The following is a 20,183-nucleotide window of genomic DNA, read 5'->3' on the forward strand; positions in this document are numbered from 1 at the left end:
CAACTAAAAGGCCTAATCTAAAGGATTAGAGCCTAGCTAAGTACCGGCCTTCACATAAGAAGTCGGTATCAACCACGACTTGGTCAGAAGAGGTCGGATGCGAGATTAGCTGGCAGATAAACACTCATTCAAATGAGTAACCGCCCCTAAAATCTCTCTAACCGTCTCATAAAGCCATATCTTAACCTCCCCAAGATAATAGGGACGGTTACCACCCTAAAGATATGGCACTACACCAACGGTGGTTATTGGCTCGCCTCTATAAATACCCTGACACCCCTTCAGGTATCTCTAAGTCCAATACTCTCTAAGACCTACTTACACTCTTGCTAACTTAGGCATCGGAGTGTCTTTGCAGGTACCACCCCCCATTCACACGCGAGCACAAGTCGGACGGAGCCTCCCGAGTTGCGGACCTTTCCGGAGATCTCCTCTATCATACACTTGGGCCGCCAAACGCCATCCTTATTATTAATCTCCGGTTACCTACCGTAACAGTGATAAAATTTATTTCTGTTGTCATCTAGTTAGACAGACATTTTTGTATGAATTTTAAAATAGTAATTAATTAATTAAATTGAATTTATACAAAATTTTGTTTTACAGCAAACTCATGCGTGCTGCGTGGAAAGTTAATTTGGTTATTTAATAAAAGGTTTAAATTAAAAAAAAATCATGAAGAATAAAGATGGTATTTTTATTTTTTAAATGGACAAAAAATTTGGTATTTTACAAAAAGTAGGTCATAATGGTGTAATATGTGGATATAGATAGTTGTTGATGCTGATCCTTAGTCATTCATTTCGTTGGATATCTTAGTTTTTTTCTATTAATATTTTGGTCAATTGGTATCGACACAATTTTAGTTGTAGGTTAACTATCAATTTGTCAATGTTCAATTTGTTTATAATAGATTCCCTAAACAATTATCAAAATATATGTGTTTTGCTTGCTCTTTAATTCGGTGACAAAATTTGAAACAAAATTTTGGAAGAACTACAAATTTAATATAAAAATTTAATAATATTATTAATATTAAAATAAAATTTATAAATATAATTATTTTTTAAATTTATTATTAATAAGATAATAAATTAATAATTCTAACAATAAAAAACTATAAAATAGTTTATAATGATATTCTTTAAATTTTTAGTAATTTAAAATTTTCAATAATAAATCTAAACTAACTTTTTTATTAATTTATAATATTTATTAAATTTTTTTATCAATTTATATAAATACAATAATATCAATTCTTATTAAATATTCTAATATTTTGCATTATATAAAAAATTAAATTAAATAAACAGTGAAATATAAAATAATATTAAATTAAATAAATAAAAATATTTAATTTTTTATATTTAAACTCAAAGAGGTAGAGGGAAGGGAGTGTTACTTGTTGAATAGAAAATTGCGAAATGCGAATAGAGAAGTTGCTAGCAAAGCAGAGTGTTTTTATAATGATAATTTTTATTTTTTATTTTGTTCGATGATCTTTTTTATTCTTATCTTTTGATGATTTTTATCTTTTATTTTATTAGGTGATTTTTTTATTCTTATCTTTTGTTTGTTAGATAACTTTTTTGATTTGATTGTTAGATTATTTTTTTTATTCGTATCATTTTTTATTTAATTTAGTTTTATCTTTTAATTTTAATGTGTTGTGAAAGCCATTAAATCTAAATGCCTTTAAGTCATAATAAAATATTTGAGACAATTAAATTATTTTTTATTTTTTAAAAAAATACTACTAATTTTTTTTATAAAAAATTTAGGGGCTGTGGTCCCCATTATTTGAATCAATAGAAGTTATTTAAATTTTGTTCATGGATTAAAAACTCTAATGAAAAATTATAAAGTGCACAAATTAATTTTCAACTTCTAATCGTTATTTATGAAGGTAAAATGAGAAGAGAATGATTTTTAAAGGAGATATTTAATTTTCTATTTATTTTAAAATAACAGTTAAGCTTAGGTGAAAATTCAAGTGTAATCGATTTCAAGTGAAATTAATAACTAAGAGCTGTTAGATAATTTAACTAATTTAACTAAATTTTCATCTAAGAACTCTCTGTTAACTGAAATGCCAATAGAGAGATTAACATGTCTAACGGAATAAATGAATAGAGATCGTCGTGACATTTCGATTCCATTAGAAAACACGTTATTTATCAAAATGGTTAGGGATTAAGGTCTAACAACAACTGCGGTGGATACTTGCAAAGGTATTTCAATGTTTAAGTTAGTAAGAGTAAAAGATAAATATGAAGTTATTAAAATGAATAACATACTGATGACCTAATGAATCACTTGTATTTATAAAGTTGTTGTGTTTGGGACGGTTATAAATATTTCTAAAATTATTTTGCGGAAGGTGTTTTAGTGACCTTATTTAGAGAGATTTGCGGAGAGATTCCTGCACCCATTTGAGTTGGTATATAGTTATTTAATTTTATAGGATAAATCTGGAAAGCAAAACACGTACTCTACGTACTCCCAATAAAGCACGTGTTTAAGCATATTCCGATTTATAGTTTGATTTGAGTCGAGTTATAGCCAACGGATCAGTATCTATTTAAATTTTAAATTAAAAGTATTAAAATTTTAAATTATGTGAATAAAAAAATTAAATTCATTAAAAACTTATAAATACACGGGTACGATCTAAATAGTACCATAATATAAGCAACTTCGTCTTTCTATACGCGAATTTTGTGAGCAAAGCATTCGATGCTTCATGACGTTTAGACTATTAAATGGTCTCATAACAAAACATGTTTTTTAAGTTTTTTAATAACCGTTAAATAGTTCTTATCTAATTTTAATTACAAATTAATTCCTTATATATTATTTAATTATAAAATATATTTTTTATTTTATAAATAATTATTTTACCATTCATCTATCATAATAAAAAACAAAACAATAACGAATTAGATCTTTCATTAATCATAATAATTTTAGCAATTCTAATCGATTAAAATTTTATCTTTGATCCGTCCGTATAATCGTGTTTTTTATAAAATCAATCGATTGGATTAATAAAACAATCGATTGAATTCCAGATTTTTCATAATTCAATCGATTGAAATTTAGGTTTCATAAAACATGATTGAATATTGGACGATAGTATGGTTTTCTCAACAATCAATCGATTGTAACGATTGAATAATGATTAGAATGTGGGTTTTTTCTAATTCAATCGATTGTTCAGGTTACCCAATTGATTGAAAGCTTCAAAACAATATGAGGTCTCACAATTCAATCTATTGGGTGTGTTACCCCATCGATTTAAGTCTTCAAAACATTATAAATTTTCACAATTCAATCGATTGGTTGTGTTATCCAATCAATTGAATTGTGCACTACGTTATATGTTACGCCGTTCTCAATTTTTCTACTCGTGTTTCTACTCGCGTTTTTAGTTCTAGCCATTTTAGAAATATTGGTTCGGTGGGTTTTGTAATGATTTGGATAAGGATTAATAATATGTATGTAGTTTGGAGTGGATGTTGATGAGATTGGAGAAGAAGAGAGAAGTTTGTTGGATTTAGAAAGAGAAGAGAAGTTATGCAGAAATGGAGTTGTAAAATTTCAAAAGGGGAGGGAGGCTGAACACGGATGGTTATCAGGCTTAATATAGAGCGCATATCAAAATTCAATCCATTGTATACCAATCGATTGAAATGCAGAAAAAAAACCTTTTTCACGTTACATTCAAATCGATTGAATGCTCATGTTAATCGATGGAAAAATATCATTAGTTCGCGTACAAACTTCAATCGATTGTATTATCAAATCAATCGATTAAACTTTCATATATCATTTTAATAGCGTAAGTCAATTGATTGGGTGACAGAACTAATCGATTGAATTAACTAAATCCAGATTGATTTGATGATTTCAATCGATTGGGTAATATAACCAATCGATTGAATAAGAAAAATTCCACGTGCCTTACAAAATTCAATCGATTGAATTTCTAACAAACACGATTTTCCAATCCAATACGTATGTAATGGATCAATGATAAAATTATGATTGATTAAAATTGCAAAATATTTATTACGATTAATGGAAGATCTAATTTGTCATTGTTTTAGTTTTTTTATTATTAATAAATATGATAGATAAATAATAAAATAATAATTTATAATTAAATAATATATAAAGAATTAATTTATAATTAAAATTAGATAAGAACTATTTAACAGTTATTAAAAAACTTAAAAAACATATTTTGTTATCAGACCATTTAATAATTCAAACATTTTAGAAGTACCGAATCTAGTGCCAATTTTGTGTATATAGAGTTATAGACAAGTTTCTAATGTAATCATCGAATTCTATATGCATTGCAAAGTTTTTGCCTATATATTAAGAAAATTTTATAAAAATCCAAAACAAAAAGTGAATATAAATAATGACTCTTAATTTGTTTTAAAAATTATCTTTTTATAATTTATAAAAGAAAAAAATCCGTGAGATGAGATTCTACTCTTAAACTTTTATTAGTATTATGAAAAAAAGCAGTAAATATTATTTTTATTTCTAAAGTTTAGGATCAAAATCAAATTCGTCCTAACGTTATTTTGGATTTAATATTGTCCTCAATGTTTTATTTCATATTAAAAGAAATGACATTTACACTACCACCTTTTGTATATATTTATTTTGTATATATTCTTTTTATATTTTTTATAGTATAATATATAATTCTTTTATATTTTTTACTTTTTTGTTAATCATTTTTAATACATATAAGAGATATATAGATAGTATATTTCTTTTCTGTTAGAGTCTTCTATTTGTTTCTCTTTCCTGAGAATATACTCTTCTCTACAACATTCTTAACATTTAGCCTTTTTGAAGGAAACAAAATGCTTTTAGTTAGAAACTTATTTCCACCTTGTTGGTCATACATGTTAGCCTAAAATAATATTAATTCAGTTTCTTAAACCTGAAAATTTGGTTTCACTAGCCACATTTTGCATGGTAATCAGCATATCTGCCTCTGCATAATTCTTAATCATGCTTCTAATTTTCCTTCCTATTTCTGGAGATGCTGATTTGGAGGTACACCATTCCTCTTCTCTTTGGTATATGGAACCTCAACAATGGAATTTACCTCCCTTGCTGCTACAATATCTTCTCTTAAATCTTCTGCCACCTTTTCCAAAGTGTAACTGAAAACTAAACAATAAAAAACCAGCCATTGCTATGAAAGTTAACCTACCATCATAAATTCAAATGAATCTTAGGTGACTATGACCATGAAGCATGAAAATTCTAATGCTTGTCAAGGAAATCTAAATGCAACAAACTAACTTGTGTTCAGCAGCTTCACCACATGCCATGCAGTAATTTAGAGCCTCACAAAAGCCTCTATTCCCACATGTTATCTAAGATTATGTAAATGAAGTGGTCAAACTAGTTTGACTAAAGGATTCTCTAATGTCAAGTAAACTGGTGTCAACTTGAATAAATGAAATAGCAAATTATAGAAATTAAGTGATAATTCTCAAATTCTCTATCTCATCATGTTGAATATATAGACGCATAACAGTTTGGTGTGCCCTGTACAATTTTAATTTGAAGTCAGAATTTCATTATCTGTTCTGAGCTAGTTACAAAACCTTAGAATATAATTTGACTGCTCATAAAATGTTGGAAACAATATCCATTGTATTAATGATGTAATCGTTACTCTTTTGAGATATATAAACCAGGGGACTGAAACATCAATTTTGACCAACATGTGATTAAACACAATCTTGTGTCAGAAACAAAAAATAATTGGTTGCTGGTTTCAACTAGATTTTGTTATTAAACAAGAAAACAAGCACTTTTCTTATGTCTGAAAGAAGTACAAGGCACATCATCATCATTTGGAATCCTCAAAACATGAAATGCTTTCTCACATCATATATCAATGATCTAAAAAATAATCTGCACTAAAAATGTACAAAGAAAAAAGAGAGAATCCTAGTAAAACTGGCTCCTAGGAGTCAAATAAGGAGCATCATCAGAACTTAACCAATCCCCAACAACAGCATTCTGTGTCTCTGGTGTATCATTTGGACAAACAGGCCTAATTCTCACCCTAGGCTTAGTCAATGGCAATGATGGAAGTGGCGCTTCTTTCTTGAGAATTCTAGCTGCATCTCTCACCCTTGGCCTCTTCTCATAATCAGGATGAACACAAACAAGCCCCACCAACAGCATCCTCTCCATCTCTAGTACATCAAAGTTACCCTTCAATCTTGGATCAGCAGCATCAATGAGCCTGTTCTTCTCCCACAATCCCCACACGAAATCCGCAACCACGGTTCCATCATCCTCCACTGGCTTCCTCCCTGTAGCCACCTCCAACACCACCACACCAAAGCTGTAAACATCAGTCTTCACTGTCGGAACGCCAGAGTACACATATTCCGGTGCAAGGTAGCCCATTGTTCCTGCTGGTATAGTAGCATCCCTTGTGCTAGAACTATGCTCATACACTTCAGCAAGTCCAAAATCCCCAAGCTTAGCGTTGAACTCTGCATCAAGCATTATGTTGCAAGTCTTCACATCTCTATGAATGATTTGCCTCTCACATTCTTCATGGAGATAGGTAAGAGCAGAAGCAACTCCGAGAACTATATTAACCCTTTGCTTCCATGTTAAGACAATTGAAGAATTGAAGTTCCTATGCAGAACCTTGTTGAGGCTGCCATTTGGTAAGTACTCATAAACCAAAAGCAGCTCATTGCCCTCACAGCACCAACCCTTAAGCTGAACCAAATTCTTGTGCCTCAAGTAACTCACCATGGTGGCAAATTCAGTGGCGAAAGGATTGTGCAAACAATCCAAACCATCAACATTGGCAAACCTCTTCACTGCAACATCTCCACCACATTGAAGTGACCCTTTGTAAACCTTTGCTGAAGCACCTTCCCCAACAAGCCTATCACGATTAAACCCCATTGTAGCAGATTTGATCTCAGAAAGTGACAATCTCATAGGCACTTTACTTGTCTGAAACCTACAATTTTTCTTTCCAGTACCATTATTTTTCTTCTTTGACAAGAAAATTGAGATAACAAAACCTGCAGCCACTACAGAAACCAGAAATGCAGTTATCCCTCCCAATCCAAGAGCCATCTCACCAATCTTCTGCTGCCTCCGACGCGTGCCGTTTCGCCGAATGGACGAGGCAGAATCCAAATCACCTTCCCCTGGATAACAAAAGATACAGTTCCCTTCTTCAATGGTATCCATAGGAGTAACCTCTTCACGAGAGCCATAATCCAAAGTCTTGAATTGCCAATGATCAATAACATGAATACCGGAACCTCCACCATTGGAAGCAGAGAATCCAACATGCATGAACTCCTTGAGCTGCTCAGAAAGATCCACCTGGGAAGCAAGAATCGGAGTTGGAGGCCTAGTTGAAGAATAAGAAACCCAAACACGAACCATCTTCATGGAATCCCTATACTCAATCCACGCATTGATGACTTTCCCGCTCCTGAGGTCAACGCCGCGAGACAGAGCATCAACAGAGGCAAAAGAAACGACGGTGCTGAGATCAATTCCGATGTGATTGGCGTTGATGTCGCCGAGCGAAGGGTCGAAGCTCGTGTCGAATTCGACGGCGAAGAAAGAGTCTTGGTGCTGTGGTTGGTCGAGAATGGCTGCAGGGAGGCCCAAGTAACCGCGAGAGAGGGTTCCGAAGTCGGTGTTGGAGGAAATGAGGAAGGCGATGCCGTCGGCGTTGGGGCAAGAAGGGGAGGAGGCGATGGAGAATGAGAAGCGGCACGTGAATGAAGCAGTTGAGTTTGTTTGGGGATCAAGAAACCGAATAGGGTAAACGTAGAAAGCTCTTCCAACACCTGAACTCGAAGATGAAGAAGAAGAAGACGAAGAAGAAGAAGAAGAAGATTCGGAGCAAGAGAGTTGGTCGGTGGTGAGGGTGATGGAGTGGTCGGTGAAGAAGGCGTCGCCGTAGAGAGTGACGTTTTCTGAAGGAGAGAAAGGGGAAGAGAGGGTGGTGGTGGAGGGGAGGAAGAAATGGAGGCATAAGAGGAACAAAGAGTGAAACCTCCACCGCATTGTATGACAGAGAAAGAGAGAGAGAGTCTTGAAGGAGCTTAGCTTAGATTTGAAAATGGCGGCAATTAAGTTTGTGTTTTCAAGAATTGGCTGCCATGCATGGTGGCAGTGATACAGTTACAATGGTGGTTGTCGTAACCATCAGAGAATGGCACAATGCTGCGGGTGACCCTTACAGTTATACTAACAAACTAGTGCGCGCGTGTTCTACCAACTTTTCAAACTGTCAGGAGCCAGAGCTCTATGACTATGCTTTTGTTTGTGTGTAATTAGTAGTTCTTCGGTAAAAAACTGGAAAAAAAAAATTAAGGTGTTTAGGGCACAATGAAATTTCTCAACCTTGAAAGGACAATTGTACATAATTGAATGGGTAGCGGATGATCTATTACGCCAGGAGCAGCAATAACAATAATGGATCAGAGACTCGTTCATTTCAAGTTCAATATGCATTTCAGTCTTGCACTGATGGTGGAATTTGAGTATGCTCACCAATGAAATCTAAGAACAGAATTATCCTGACATTTTTTCCAACGTGTGCCGCGTGTACATCATTAGCATTCAATTTTGATGTTTTGTTGATACAAATATCCCAGCCAAACACAACCATAGCATTCGACAAGTGTTGCTTTCAGATTAGAAAGTCCAAGTCCAAGTCCACTCCTAAAAGTATAGTCGTTACTGGCGCGTAATGACTAATTAATGAGTGAGTACACAATAGAGAGAGAAGAGGGAAGTGAACAGAAGAATTGTGCGGGATAAGTTGTTTAGCTTTTCTAAGAATTGAAGGTTATACAATTATACTGTTGTTGGGTTGAACACATAATGGGTGGCTATATCCTGAAATTGCTTGTTTTGTTGGTATTGCTATGGCATTTAGGATCCAACCATGCAGCAACGGAGGGTGGAGAAAAGAAGTGCAAAGAGAGGGAGAGACTTGCTCTGCTCAACTTCAAACAAGGCCTCCATGATAACTATGGCATTCTGTCTTCATGGAAAGACGAGAATGATTGCTGCAAATGGAAAGGGATTCGTTGCAACAATGAAACTGGGTACGTTGAGAGGGTTGATCTTCACTGCTCTGAAGCACAATACTACTTGAGCGGTGAAATCAGCCCTTCCTTGACTGACCTGCAACACTTGTCGTATCTAGACCTCACTTGCTTATCAAATAACACCACTACTCACATCCCACCATTCTTGGGTTCTTTCCCAAATCTATGCTATCTTAATCTCTCTTCTGCTGCTTTCTCCGATTATTTTCTTAAAAAACCTTATTTTGAGGGAGAGATCCCATCACAGCTGGGAAATCTCTCGCAACTGCAGTATCTTGATCTTAGTTGGAACCAACTTGGAGGAGTGATCCCCTACCAACTTGGGAATCTTTCCCAACTGCAGCATCTTGATCTTAGTGTCAACCAACTTGGAGGAGTGATCCCCTACCAACTTGGGAATCTTTCCCAACTGCAGCATCTTGATCTTAGTTGGAACCAACTTGGAGGAGTGATCCCCTACCAACTTGGGAATCTTTTCCAACTGCAGCATCTTGATCTTGGCTACAATCAGAACCTCACTGTTTATGGTAAAAATCATGGCGGTATTCAGTGGCTGTCAAATCTCTCCTCTCTAACAAGCCTTGACTTGAGTGATGTCCTTAATCTCAATGATTCTTCTCTCCACTCACTCCAGTTCCTTGGAAAGCTTCCAAGTCTAAAAGAACTGAGGCTAAGCAGGTGTGGCCTTTCTGATTCTCATATTCTAACATTGTCTAATTCCAGTTTGAATTTCTCTACTTCCCTTGCTATCCTTGATCTGTCTCAGAATTATTTGACATCACAAACTATATTCCACTGGGCATTTAACTTCACCTCTAATCTACAAGTACTTGACCTTACCAACAACATCTTAAGAGGCACCATTCCTGATGATTTTGGCAGCATAATGCATTCACTTGAAAGTATTGAACTCTCAAACAACAATCTAGAAGGCCCTGTTCCAAAATCCTTAGGGAATATATGTACCTTGCAATCATTTTATGCTTCCAGCAATCACTTGACTGGGGATCTTTCGAGTTTTATTTTCAACTCTTCAAGATGCACCAGTAGCTCGTTACAAGAAGTGCATTTATCGGGAAATAAAATTCATGGCATGTCGCCTAGCATTTCAAACATCTCGTCTTTGAAAGAGTTATGGCTTTCAGATAATGAATTACATGGAGAAATACCTACAAGCCTGGGATTGCTTACTGAGTTGGAGTCTTTGTTTCTTGATGGAAATTCTCTTGAAGGTGTCGTTACTGAATCTCATTTCACTAACCTCTCCAAATTGAAAGCCTTTGATATAGCAGGTAGCTCGTTGACTATCAAGATTAGTGCCCGCTGGGTTCCACCTTTCCAAATACAAAGTTTGATTATACCAGGTTGCACGGTAGATTCTAATTTTCCACATTGGCTCAAGAATCAAGATGAAATCCGGAGGCTTAATATTGCAAATCTCAGGACTCTGGATTTTGTGCCGAACTGGTTATGGGGGAAATTGCTAACCATGGATACTTTTAATATTTCAGGCAACAATCTCACTGGTACAATTCCAAATCTCCCATTTGAGTTATCTTACCCAGAAATAGATTTGACTTCAAATCAATTTGAGGGTTCCATTCCACGGTTTTGGTTGCAAGCAACTGCCTTGTATCTATCCAACAATAGATTTTCAGATATAGTATCATTTGTTTGCGGCAATAACACAGCCATGCCTTTGGGGGTTTTGGATTTATCAAACAATCAATTGAAGGGTGAGTTGCCTGATTGTTTGAATTTGAACTCACTACAATTTCTTGATCTCAGCAATAACAAACTTGAAGGAAAGATTCCTTTCTCATTGGGTGTCTTAACAAACTTGAAGGCTTTGATTTTAAGAAACAATAATTTCACTGGAAAATTACCTTCTTCCTTGAAGAATTGCTCCCAGTTGGCATGGTTGGACCTGGGACAAAATGAGTTTCATGGTCCGATTCCATTATGGATAGGAGAAAGCTTAAAACAGTTAGTAATCCTAAGCTTAAGATTCAATTACTTTAATGGAAGCCTACCTTCAAATCTGTGTTTGTTAACAAAGCTTCAAGTCTTGGATCTCTCGCAAAATAGATTATCAAGAGGGATTCCAACCTGCATAAAGAATTTTACTGCAATGACTCGAGATGCTAGAAGCTCAAATGAACCAATGAGTCATTCATATGCGTTCAAAGTTGGAGTATATACCTTTTTGGCTGGACGATATAATTTGTATCTGTTTTTAACATGGAAAAGCGCATATCGTTCCTTCAAAAATGCAGATATGCTTCTAACAGGAATTGACCTCTCAAGTAATCATCTCACAGGTGAAATACCGAAGGAAATTGAGTTGTTATTTGGATTGGTTTTATTGAACTTATCAAGGAACAGTCTCAATGGGGAAATCATCTCTAACATTGGGAACTTACAATCACTAGAGTTTCTTGATTTGTCAAGAAATCATTTGTCAGGTAGAATTCCTTCAAGTCTCTCCAAAATTGACCGTCTTACTATGTTAGACTTGTCAAACAATGATCTTGATGGCAAAATTCCAATTGGAACGCAACTGCAGAGTTTCGATCCTTCAGCTTACGAAGGAAATCCCAATCTGTGTGGAGAACCTCTTAACAAGAAATGTGAAGAAGAAACCACAGAAGATGAGAGGCCAGTAGCACAAGTGGGTGATGACAATTCAATATTCTTGGAGGCATTATACATGAGCATGGGATTAGGGTTCTTCACAGGCTTCTGTGGCTTCATAGTTTCAGTATTATTCATCTCCTCTTGCAGAGAACCCTACTCCAGGTTCTTGAATAGTTTGGTCACCAGAATCTATGGCTAGAGGATGAACAGGTAGATTTCTTCCTTGTATTGAATGTGGACTTATTCTGAAACACTGGTTCCATGTACTGAAATTTGAAATTTCTTGCAGGATCTCCTACTTTTGCATCTTTTACTGTTATCAATAAACCCAATGGAATCATTTGGTTCTCAGCATGCTGTTGTTGAACCTTTTTCTTACTAGTGCTATGAATGCATCTTTTGCTGTAATAAAATTGTTAATCTTAATGTGTTTTTAGTATTATATGTTGCATTTTTTTTCAAGTTCTCAGATTATCAGATTTAGTAGTTCTGTTCTGTTCTGCTCCATCCTATTCTGTGTTTTGAGATCAATTCCCATGTGATAGATAACGATAATAACAGAATGGTATGGGACTAATTCGAAACTTTGGGGCCATGGACCAAATGGGCTTGGGCTCAACTTCAAAGCCCAGTATACTGCGGACAAGTGTAAAGGGTTATGAAGTAGTGAAACTAATTTAGCTAGCTGTCAAATAATTAACTACTAATTAAGGAATGTGTAATATATTGATGATGTTTCACGGAATCACGGTTGGGTAGTGACTACTACTTTGATCAAGTATACACGCGCATAATAATAGAACTAGTCAAGTAACCTTCACATTAGCATGTATGTATGTATATATATGATATGATATGATATGATATGGAATAAAATGCACGATAGAGATTGAGGCAGAAATGGTCCTCATTGGTAGACAAATTAAATCATTCATATATATAAAGTAAAGAGCAATAAGCCATATCATATAAAGACATCAAGCAACACAACAAAATTTCATGCATCTTGAATATAAATTTGTCTTTCCTTGTTCTTTGTGTTATCTATCTGTTTGCTAATAAAGATCCCAATCAAAGTATAGGGAGTAAGAAAACTAACATAATATATACAATAAACGCCTTTATATAATAAGTCAAATAGTCAATATCAATAATGACAAGAAAGTTCTTGGCCTAAAAAGTAATAATTAACCTAATGCTTGAGATAACAACAATAATATATAATTCCACAAAAAAAAAACTTTCAAACTTTCAATATTATGTTCCTACCAAATTAATTATAAAAGATTAATGAATTGATCAGTTAATTTTCCAAAATGTTAACACTAATGAAAGCAAATTAAATCATTTGAGAGTAATATTGTAACACTTAAAATTCCAAGATGCAAGAGTCATTATTACTAAGTGAAAAAACAATAATGTGTGATAGCTAACATATGACTTATTTGTAATTGAAGCAGCATAAACTTCTCATATTGGCACCGCCATGCAACCCTAATTTCATGTCCAATTGTTCTTCACCAAATCAAATAGCTCCCCAGATTTCAATGGGAGTTTCTGATAGTGGTGTGGAAATTGAGCAAGAAGCCCGATTTGTTTAACCAAACCCATTTGAGAGTTGACATTTGTCTCCCTAACACCAAAACTTTAATATTATTTAACCACCTTTGACTTGCTTGCATTAACGATTGAAAACATGGGTAGTTCTATATATTATATATATATATCCATTATTACTAATATTGTTAACTATTGTTCATTTCATAGTTAGAATCTTTGTCATCCCTTAATGAAGGATAAGAAACGTTCTATGTTTTGAAATAATCTTAACAACAAGGTGAAAACTCAGGTGCAATCGACTTCATGTGAAGTTGATAGTTGAGAGCTGGTAGATAAAAATTTAGTCAAATCACTCGAATCATCTAATGACTCTCAACTATTAATTTCACGTGAAGTCGACTGCACCTGAATTTCCACTTAACAACAATTATGGAATGAAATATTCGGACAAGCAATAGTATGTCTCATAGCAAGATTAATTTTGTTGTTAAAAAAATTAAATGTATAAAAGTATATATTTTTATTAATAATTAATTTTAATTAATAACTATTTTAGTATTTATTTTGGTGTTAAAAAAAGAAGGTACCATTATTTCTCAATTCTCATATAACTAGTGCTTCTCAATCATGTGCATTTGTCCATGAAATTGACCATTGTAATTGACGGGTTTCACATGGCTTCAAAGCTAGGTTTAAATTAAATTAATATATGAAATTTATGACATGAAAAATCTCACCCACCGAACACGATTATCATTTAATTTTGAGGACCTAGTATATGTATGTAATGTATTTCTATTGTCTTCTACGTCGAGGAAACGTGGACAACACAGGAACCTGCCGGTGTAATCTACTTACAAATTGAGATTCATTACTCAATTTTAATGTGTCACATATTTTGATTTATACTATCCTATTGTACAAAATTAATTAAACTATCATTAATTAAACCCATCATTATATAGAATCTCAACCCCCACCTTGCATTAAAGTGCATAAGATATATAATACCGTGCCGATTTATTTAACCAAGATTCAACTCTTCGAAATGTCAACGTTTAGAAGGTTAACAGCAGAAAAAAAATGCGTAAGCTTATTAAATGTGTTTGAAAGTTGTGTAAATGACATCAGATTAAGAAGAGAGTGGCATAATAAGTCTCTACTTGAATACTTGTTATTAATTTGTCCCTCTATATATAGAAAAATATATTTTTTTTTTACTATCTCTCTCTTGTCTGATTAAAGTCTTTATATACACGTTTCACGTTTTTTTTTTCTCAAAAAAAAAGCATTTCAATAACTAAATAATTCATTTTCATTATTATTTCATATATACACAGTTAGCGAAAAAAAATAGATAATGCTATAAAATCAGTATAATTTATTATTTTTTATAAATAATTAACTAACAATATTTAAAATTTTAAATTAATAATATATCAAAATTAAATTCATAATTAATAGTATTATCATCTTAATAAAAATAATTAATTTTTAAATTTATTATTTAAAAAATTATCAAAATTTATAAATTTAATTAAACTGTATAAAAATTTTTCCGTACCAACATAACCGTACTCTAAATTATGTTCAATTATAGATAATGGGAAAAGCCATAAGGATAGTAAAGGGAAGCATCCTTGTTAAAATGAGTATGAGTTAATATTTAATTTGATTTTTTAATTTATACGTGAGTTTTAATTTAATTTTTAAAATTTTAATTATTTTTAGTTAATTTTTAAATTTTATAAATGTATTTATATTAGTCTTAGAGATAATTTTTAATATAAAAATATTAGTGAAATATTGATATGAATAATTAAATATTATACTAAAATCTATTTTGACATTTAAATAGTTTAAAAATAATGTTGTATCACTTATTTTATTAAATAAAATTTTAATAAATATCATTTATGATGTTATTTTTTGGTTATTTAAATGTTAAAATCAAAATAATATTATTATTGTACAGAATTTAGCGTGGTATTCATTTGTTTATAATAATATTTTGTTGATGTCTCTATATTAAAAATTATTTTAAAGACTAACATGAATTATGTTTACAAAATTTGATAATTGAATAAAAATTATTAAAATTTTAAAAACTAAATTAAGACTCATATATAAAAGTTTAAGGATAAATAAAATATTATATAGATGAGCATACTGGTGAAATAGTTAGTGTAGAATAGCTAGCAAATACAAATAAAAATTGTTTATTTTTTTTGGTGACTATAAAAATTGTTTATTTGTACGAACAATTATTAATTTATTTGATTTAGTACTTAAGAAAAAGAAAAATAAAATAAAAATGAAACTAAGAGACGAATCGAACGTCACTTCCCGAAAATTTATGAGAATGTATGGTCACTCTTAACTACTGTTGCTACCTTTTCTCAGATTTGCACGCATTCAAACCGCAGATTTTCAGACACAAAATAATAATTAACTTCATTATTCCAAGTTTATTTAGAACAACTCAACTTGGAAGTTGCAACCGTCAATTCATGGATTTCCAAACCAAAATATCAATCAATCATTATTACATACACTAGCACCTCGCTACTTTTATGGGGCAGAAAAAAAAGAACTCTTTTTTTTTTCTTAATAATTTCTCCAAAAGGAAGATATCAGATTATAATGGCAGCTTTAATTTGCAATATTTTGTTTACCAAACCAATAAAAGAGATTACTTGCAAGAAACTGAAGAAGGAAAGAATTGAAATTTGAAAGTAGTAGATATCCATCAACTTTGCAAAAGTCTGAGTCACCTTTCTTTTTTATTTATTTATTTTTTTTAACTCTTTGCTTTCAAGTACAAGATCTTTTATCTTTAATAAAAACTCCAAAACAAAATAGTACTTTTTAATTTTGTTTCAACTTCACAAGGATTCTATTACAAGCTATGAATTGATGAAAACTTTCTAGCTAAAAAACTAGATAATTTACCCTCGCATACATGCTGCTGCTCCTTTTTTCCTTTTACCCCTTGAAACTGATCTTAAGAATAATAATAATATAATAATCAGAAAGAAAAGGGAAAAATAAGGAAATTAAAAAAAAAAAAACAAAAGGTTAATTAAATTAAAAATAAACAAAAAAAGGAAAACATATACATATATAATTACCTTTTTTTTTCTTCTTCCCTTTTTGTATTAAGATGCTAGAAGAAAATAAGAAGCTAAGGAAGGGTAGAATATATAATAATTAAGATATATATGTATCCTTCTATGGAGTCCCTAATGAAGCTTGTAATCCAATGGCATTGTGCTTCCTTGAAGGCCCTGAAGGTGGAATTGGCATTGCTTTTGGTAAGAAACTAAAGAAGGTTGGAGGCAAGGCTTGATAATGAACCTTCTTATTAGGCTTCACTTTGAAAACTTGACGATGATTAGTAGTGCTAATAATGTGTCTTGAAGCATAACTATGACCAACCAAATATATAAGCAAAAAGAGCATCATCACTACCAAAATATGCACATGCACATGCCTTCTATCCATTCCTTGTGTCCAAACCAAGAAAGGGAATGAAGAAATGGATAGAGAGGGAGGTTGGTTTTGTTAAAAGGAGGAAAAAAATGTTGAAAGAGGGAAAGGGAGGGATTAATAATGAAGAATATTAATTAAGCTAAGGTAGGAGAGAACAATGCAAGATCCTTTAATATGTCATCACATTCATATTATTCTCAATAAATGAAGGAGGAGGAATTTATGGGCTTGTTGTTTGTGAAGAAAGTATATGAATATGAATGGATTGAAGTTGAAAGAAGGAGGAGGGGGATAATAGTGTATGTGCGTGGAAACATGGGTGAGAGTAAATGCAGGGTCATGTGGTTTGAGAGAATTGAAGAACCATATTTCTTGTTATTAGACTTTGTGGCATTAAATGAGAAAACATATATGAAGTATTTAGTAGTAGCAATAGTTGTAGTAGTTCTTGTAGTTTATAGTAGTAGCCATGGTCCTTTTTGTTATTATTATTATTATCCAAATAAAAATAGAAGCGACCAAGAATGAAAATGAAGAGAGGCCATTTAATAAGAGGTCTTTGCAAAGTTTGGAACGGGTCCTTAGGGAGCTTGTTCTTCCTTCTTAATTCTTATTATTATTACTCCTACAAATTAAAAGATATTTAGATCAGCCAAAAGGGTATTGCCAAATCAATAATATTAGGAAATTTGTCATGGTAAGAAATTAGAATAATAATAAATATAAAATATAAATATGTTGGGAGAAAATAGGGTGATTGTTGTGTGGTTAGGTGGATGTGTGGGCCAATATGGAAATTAATGGCCGACTAAGAAAACTGAAAGTGTGAAACTGTTTGTGCTTATATAAGTCTCAAAGCAACATCAAACATGAAAATATATTTATGTCGTCGCTCATCAATGACTATGGGACTCAAGTCTACTAGGGCATTCAATGAGCTGATGTCATATATATCCTTACCAATTCCTAATTGGAATTGGTCCTTGGTCAACAAATAGTAGGGAAACTAAATATGATTACACAAAAATATTGAGTAAAGAAATAATTAAATTCTTAATAATTTTGATTTTATATTAATTAATTTTTAAAAAATTACTAATTAATTTTTTTATGATAAATAATAGATATATTATGTTCTTTTATTAATAGATAATGCATGCAAAACAAAATGAAATTGTCATGTATTTTATGCTTTTATTATCTACAATGACGTGTATTGTTATTGTTACATAAATATGAGAACAATGTTATTTAGACGGTAAAACATTTGTTATTCTTATTAATTACTTTCTATTTATCTTGAGTCCTAATAAAACAAGTGAAGTTTCACTCTAACAATTAGTATTTATCTGATAATCTTTTAAAAAACAGATATGTAACTATAATGAATAGTGCATGTTTATATCTAATAATGAATGAGCAACATTTAAAATTGAGCCAATCAAGTTCAGCCCAATAATAATGAACCTAATCCACGTGCCCCATTCGCACGGATTTGACCGACTTAGATACAACAAGTTTTCTAATCTGTATTTAATCTACTTGGAGAATAAGTTAAAAGATTTTCCTACTAACCAACTTAAACATGGGAGTAACTTCTTACTTTTATAAGTAAATAATCACTCGTGATCTTTAAAATTTATCTCTAAAAAATGACTAAATCTCTTTTTATTACTATATAAATACCTCAATATTCAAGTGTTTTTTTCAATTTAATCTCACCTAAAACCTGCTTAAATTCTTACTAACTTAGGTATCAGAATTTTTTGTAGATACGCATACCTTCTACCATTGTCCAAGCGAGGACATCGACAGAACTACCGTCTCGACGAACAAATCGAAACTATCAATTTTAGACATTAGGATCTTACATCCAAATTCAACCCAATTCAAATTCAAGTAATATAACAGTATATATAAACACCAATATTAAATTTACATAAAAACATAACGTATCTATTATTTATTAACATAAAAAATTTAATTGATATTTTTTTAAAAATTAATTAATCCGATATCAAAATCCTCAAATACTTATTGTTATTTTACTCCAATAACCTATATAGCATTATTATAACTGAAATAATAATCAAGTGAATGATGTAAAAACATGCATAAAGCAAAATGTTTACTGTTTTGTTTTCCTACAAATTTTGGATTATATTGTTCAAAAATATTATTAGTTGTCCATATTTTTTTATTAATTATATATTAAGACTTATTTGGTTATTATAAATGGAAATTAATGGGAATATGGGATCCACTTGGCACGTTGCTAGTAGTGTATATAGGAGTCTAAAGAAACATAGGAAGGAATTGATGAATGAGGCGGGTAGTGCATGATATAAATATAAAAAGGAAATATAAATAGAAATAGAGGGTAGGCATTTGGGTTTTGTTGAGATAATAATAAAGGAGTTGGACCATGAGAAGGTGAAGAAGAGAGGGGGCCCCACAAACATGAAAATTGAAATTGAAGCAAAATAAGGAGAGGCAGCCATTACTGTTGGGCCCACGTGCTGTGAGGCCACAGGGACAGACATTAGGGACAAACTCTTTTAGAGTTAAAGACGCTAGGAACCATTAATTACAAGATTGTGTTTTGTAATCAGTGCATGTGATTACTCTCACTTCTCTTCAGATTCATAACAATTCAATGCTAATATTATCCACTTCCCAAATAGGTGTTTTAGTGTTATTAATAATATAAAATGTAAGAGTAAGCAACATAAAAACAAATATCTATCTTATGTGTTAATGAATTTAAATTAAACCGATATAAATTAAATTGTTCATGTAATCTAATTCAAATTAAAAATTAATTAAAATTATATTAATTTAAACTTATTTGGATTTTATTTTTAAAACATTGCATGAATTAGGTTAAAATTTAATTAAATTAATCAAATCCAATACAAATTACGTAATATAAAATAATATATATTATTATTTTATTATCACGATTTATTTATTTATTTTAACCAATTTATAATTTTATTTCTATTGTTATGTTATCATCAATTTCTCAAGATATTATTGCAATTTATTATGTCGTCGTTAGTTATTTAAAATTTGACGTGAGACTTGTTATATATGTTTAATTTTTCTTTTAGTTTATAAAACTACAAATCCAATAAAATTTGATGTTGAGACTTGTTATGTATATATTTTTTTTAAATTTACAAAATCACAAATCCTATCCAATCCAAATCGCTTGAAATTAGATCGGATTGTCCAGAGAAAATTATCCAATCCAAACTGCACCTCAAGTAGGGTTGGCCCGCTCAGCACCGCCAAAAGCCGCCCAAATATGAGATGGGCTGGCCCGCCCCGCCTAAC

At 31.9% G+C, this 20,183-nt stretch overlaps 2 protein-coding genes across 2 annotated transcripts; one reads left to right on the forward strand and one right to left on the reverse strand.

The window, feature by feature from the left end:
• Positions 1-5,958: 5,958 nt before the first annotated feature.
• On the reverse strand, positions 5,959-8,263 carry LOC107467832 (L-type lectin-domain containing receptor kinase S.6). Its single transcript, XM_021131512.2, has one exon. The coding sequence runs from the start codon at positions 8,101-8,103 to the stop codon at positions 5,992-5,994; it is 2,112 nt and encodes a 703-aa protein (XP_020987171.1). The 5' UTR covers positions 8,104-8,263; the 3' UTR covers positions 5,959-5,991.
• Positions 8,264-8,925: 662 nt separating this feature from the next.
• LOC107467831 (receptor-like protein EIX1) lies at positions 8,926-12,218 on the forward strand. The gene is made up of 2 exons (XM_016087038.3): positions 8,926-12,002; positions 12,082-12,218. The coding sequence occupies exon 1, from the start codon at positions 8,926-8,928 to the stop codon at positions 11,989-11,991; it is 3,066 nt and encodes a 1,021-aa protein (XP_015942524.1). The 3' UTR covers positions 11,992-12,002; positions 12,082-12,218.
• Positions 12,219-20,183: the final 7,965 nt, after the last annotated feature.

Source organism: Arachis duranensis, chromosome 9 (assembly GCF_000817695.3).
Source record: "Arachis duranensis cultivar V14167 chromosome 9, aradu.V14167.gnm2.J7QH, whole genome shotgun sequence".
Taxonomy (NCBI): Eukaryota; Viridiplantae; Streptophyta; class Magnoliopsida; order Fabales; family Fabaceae; genus Arachis; species Arachis duranensis.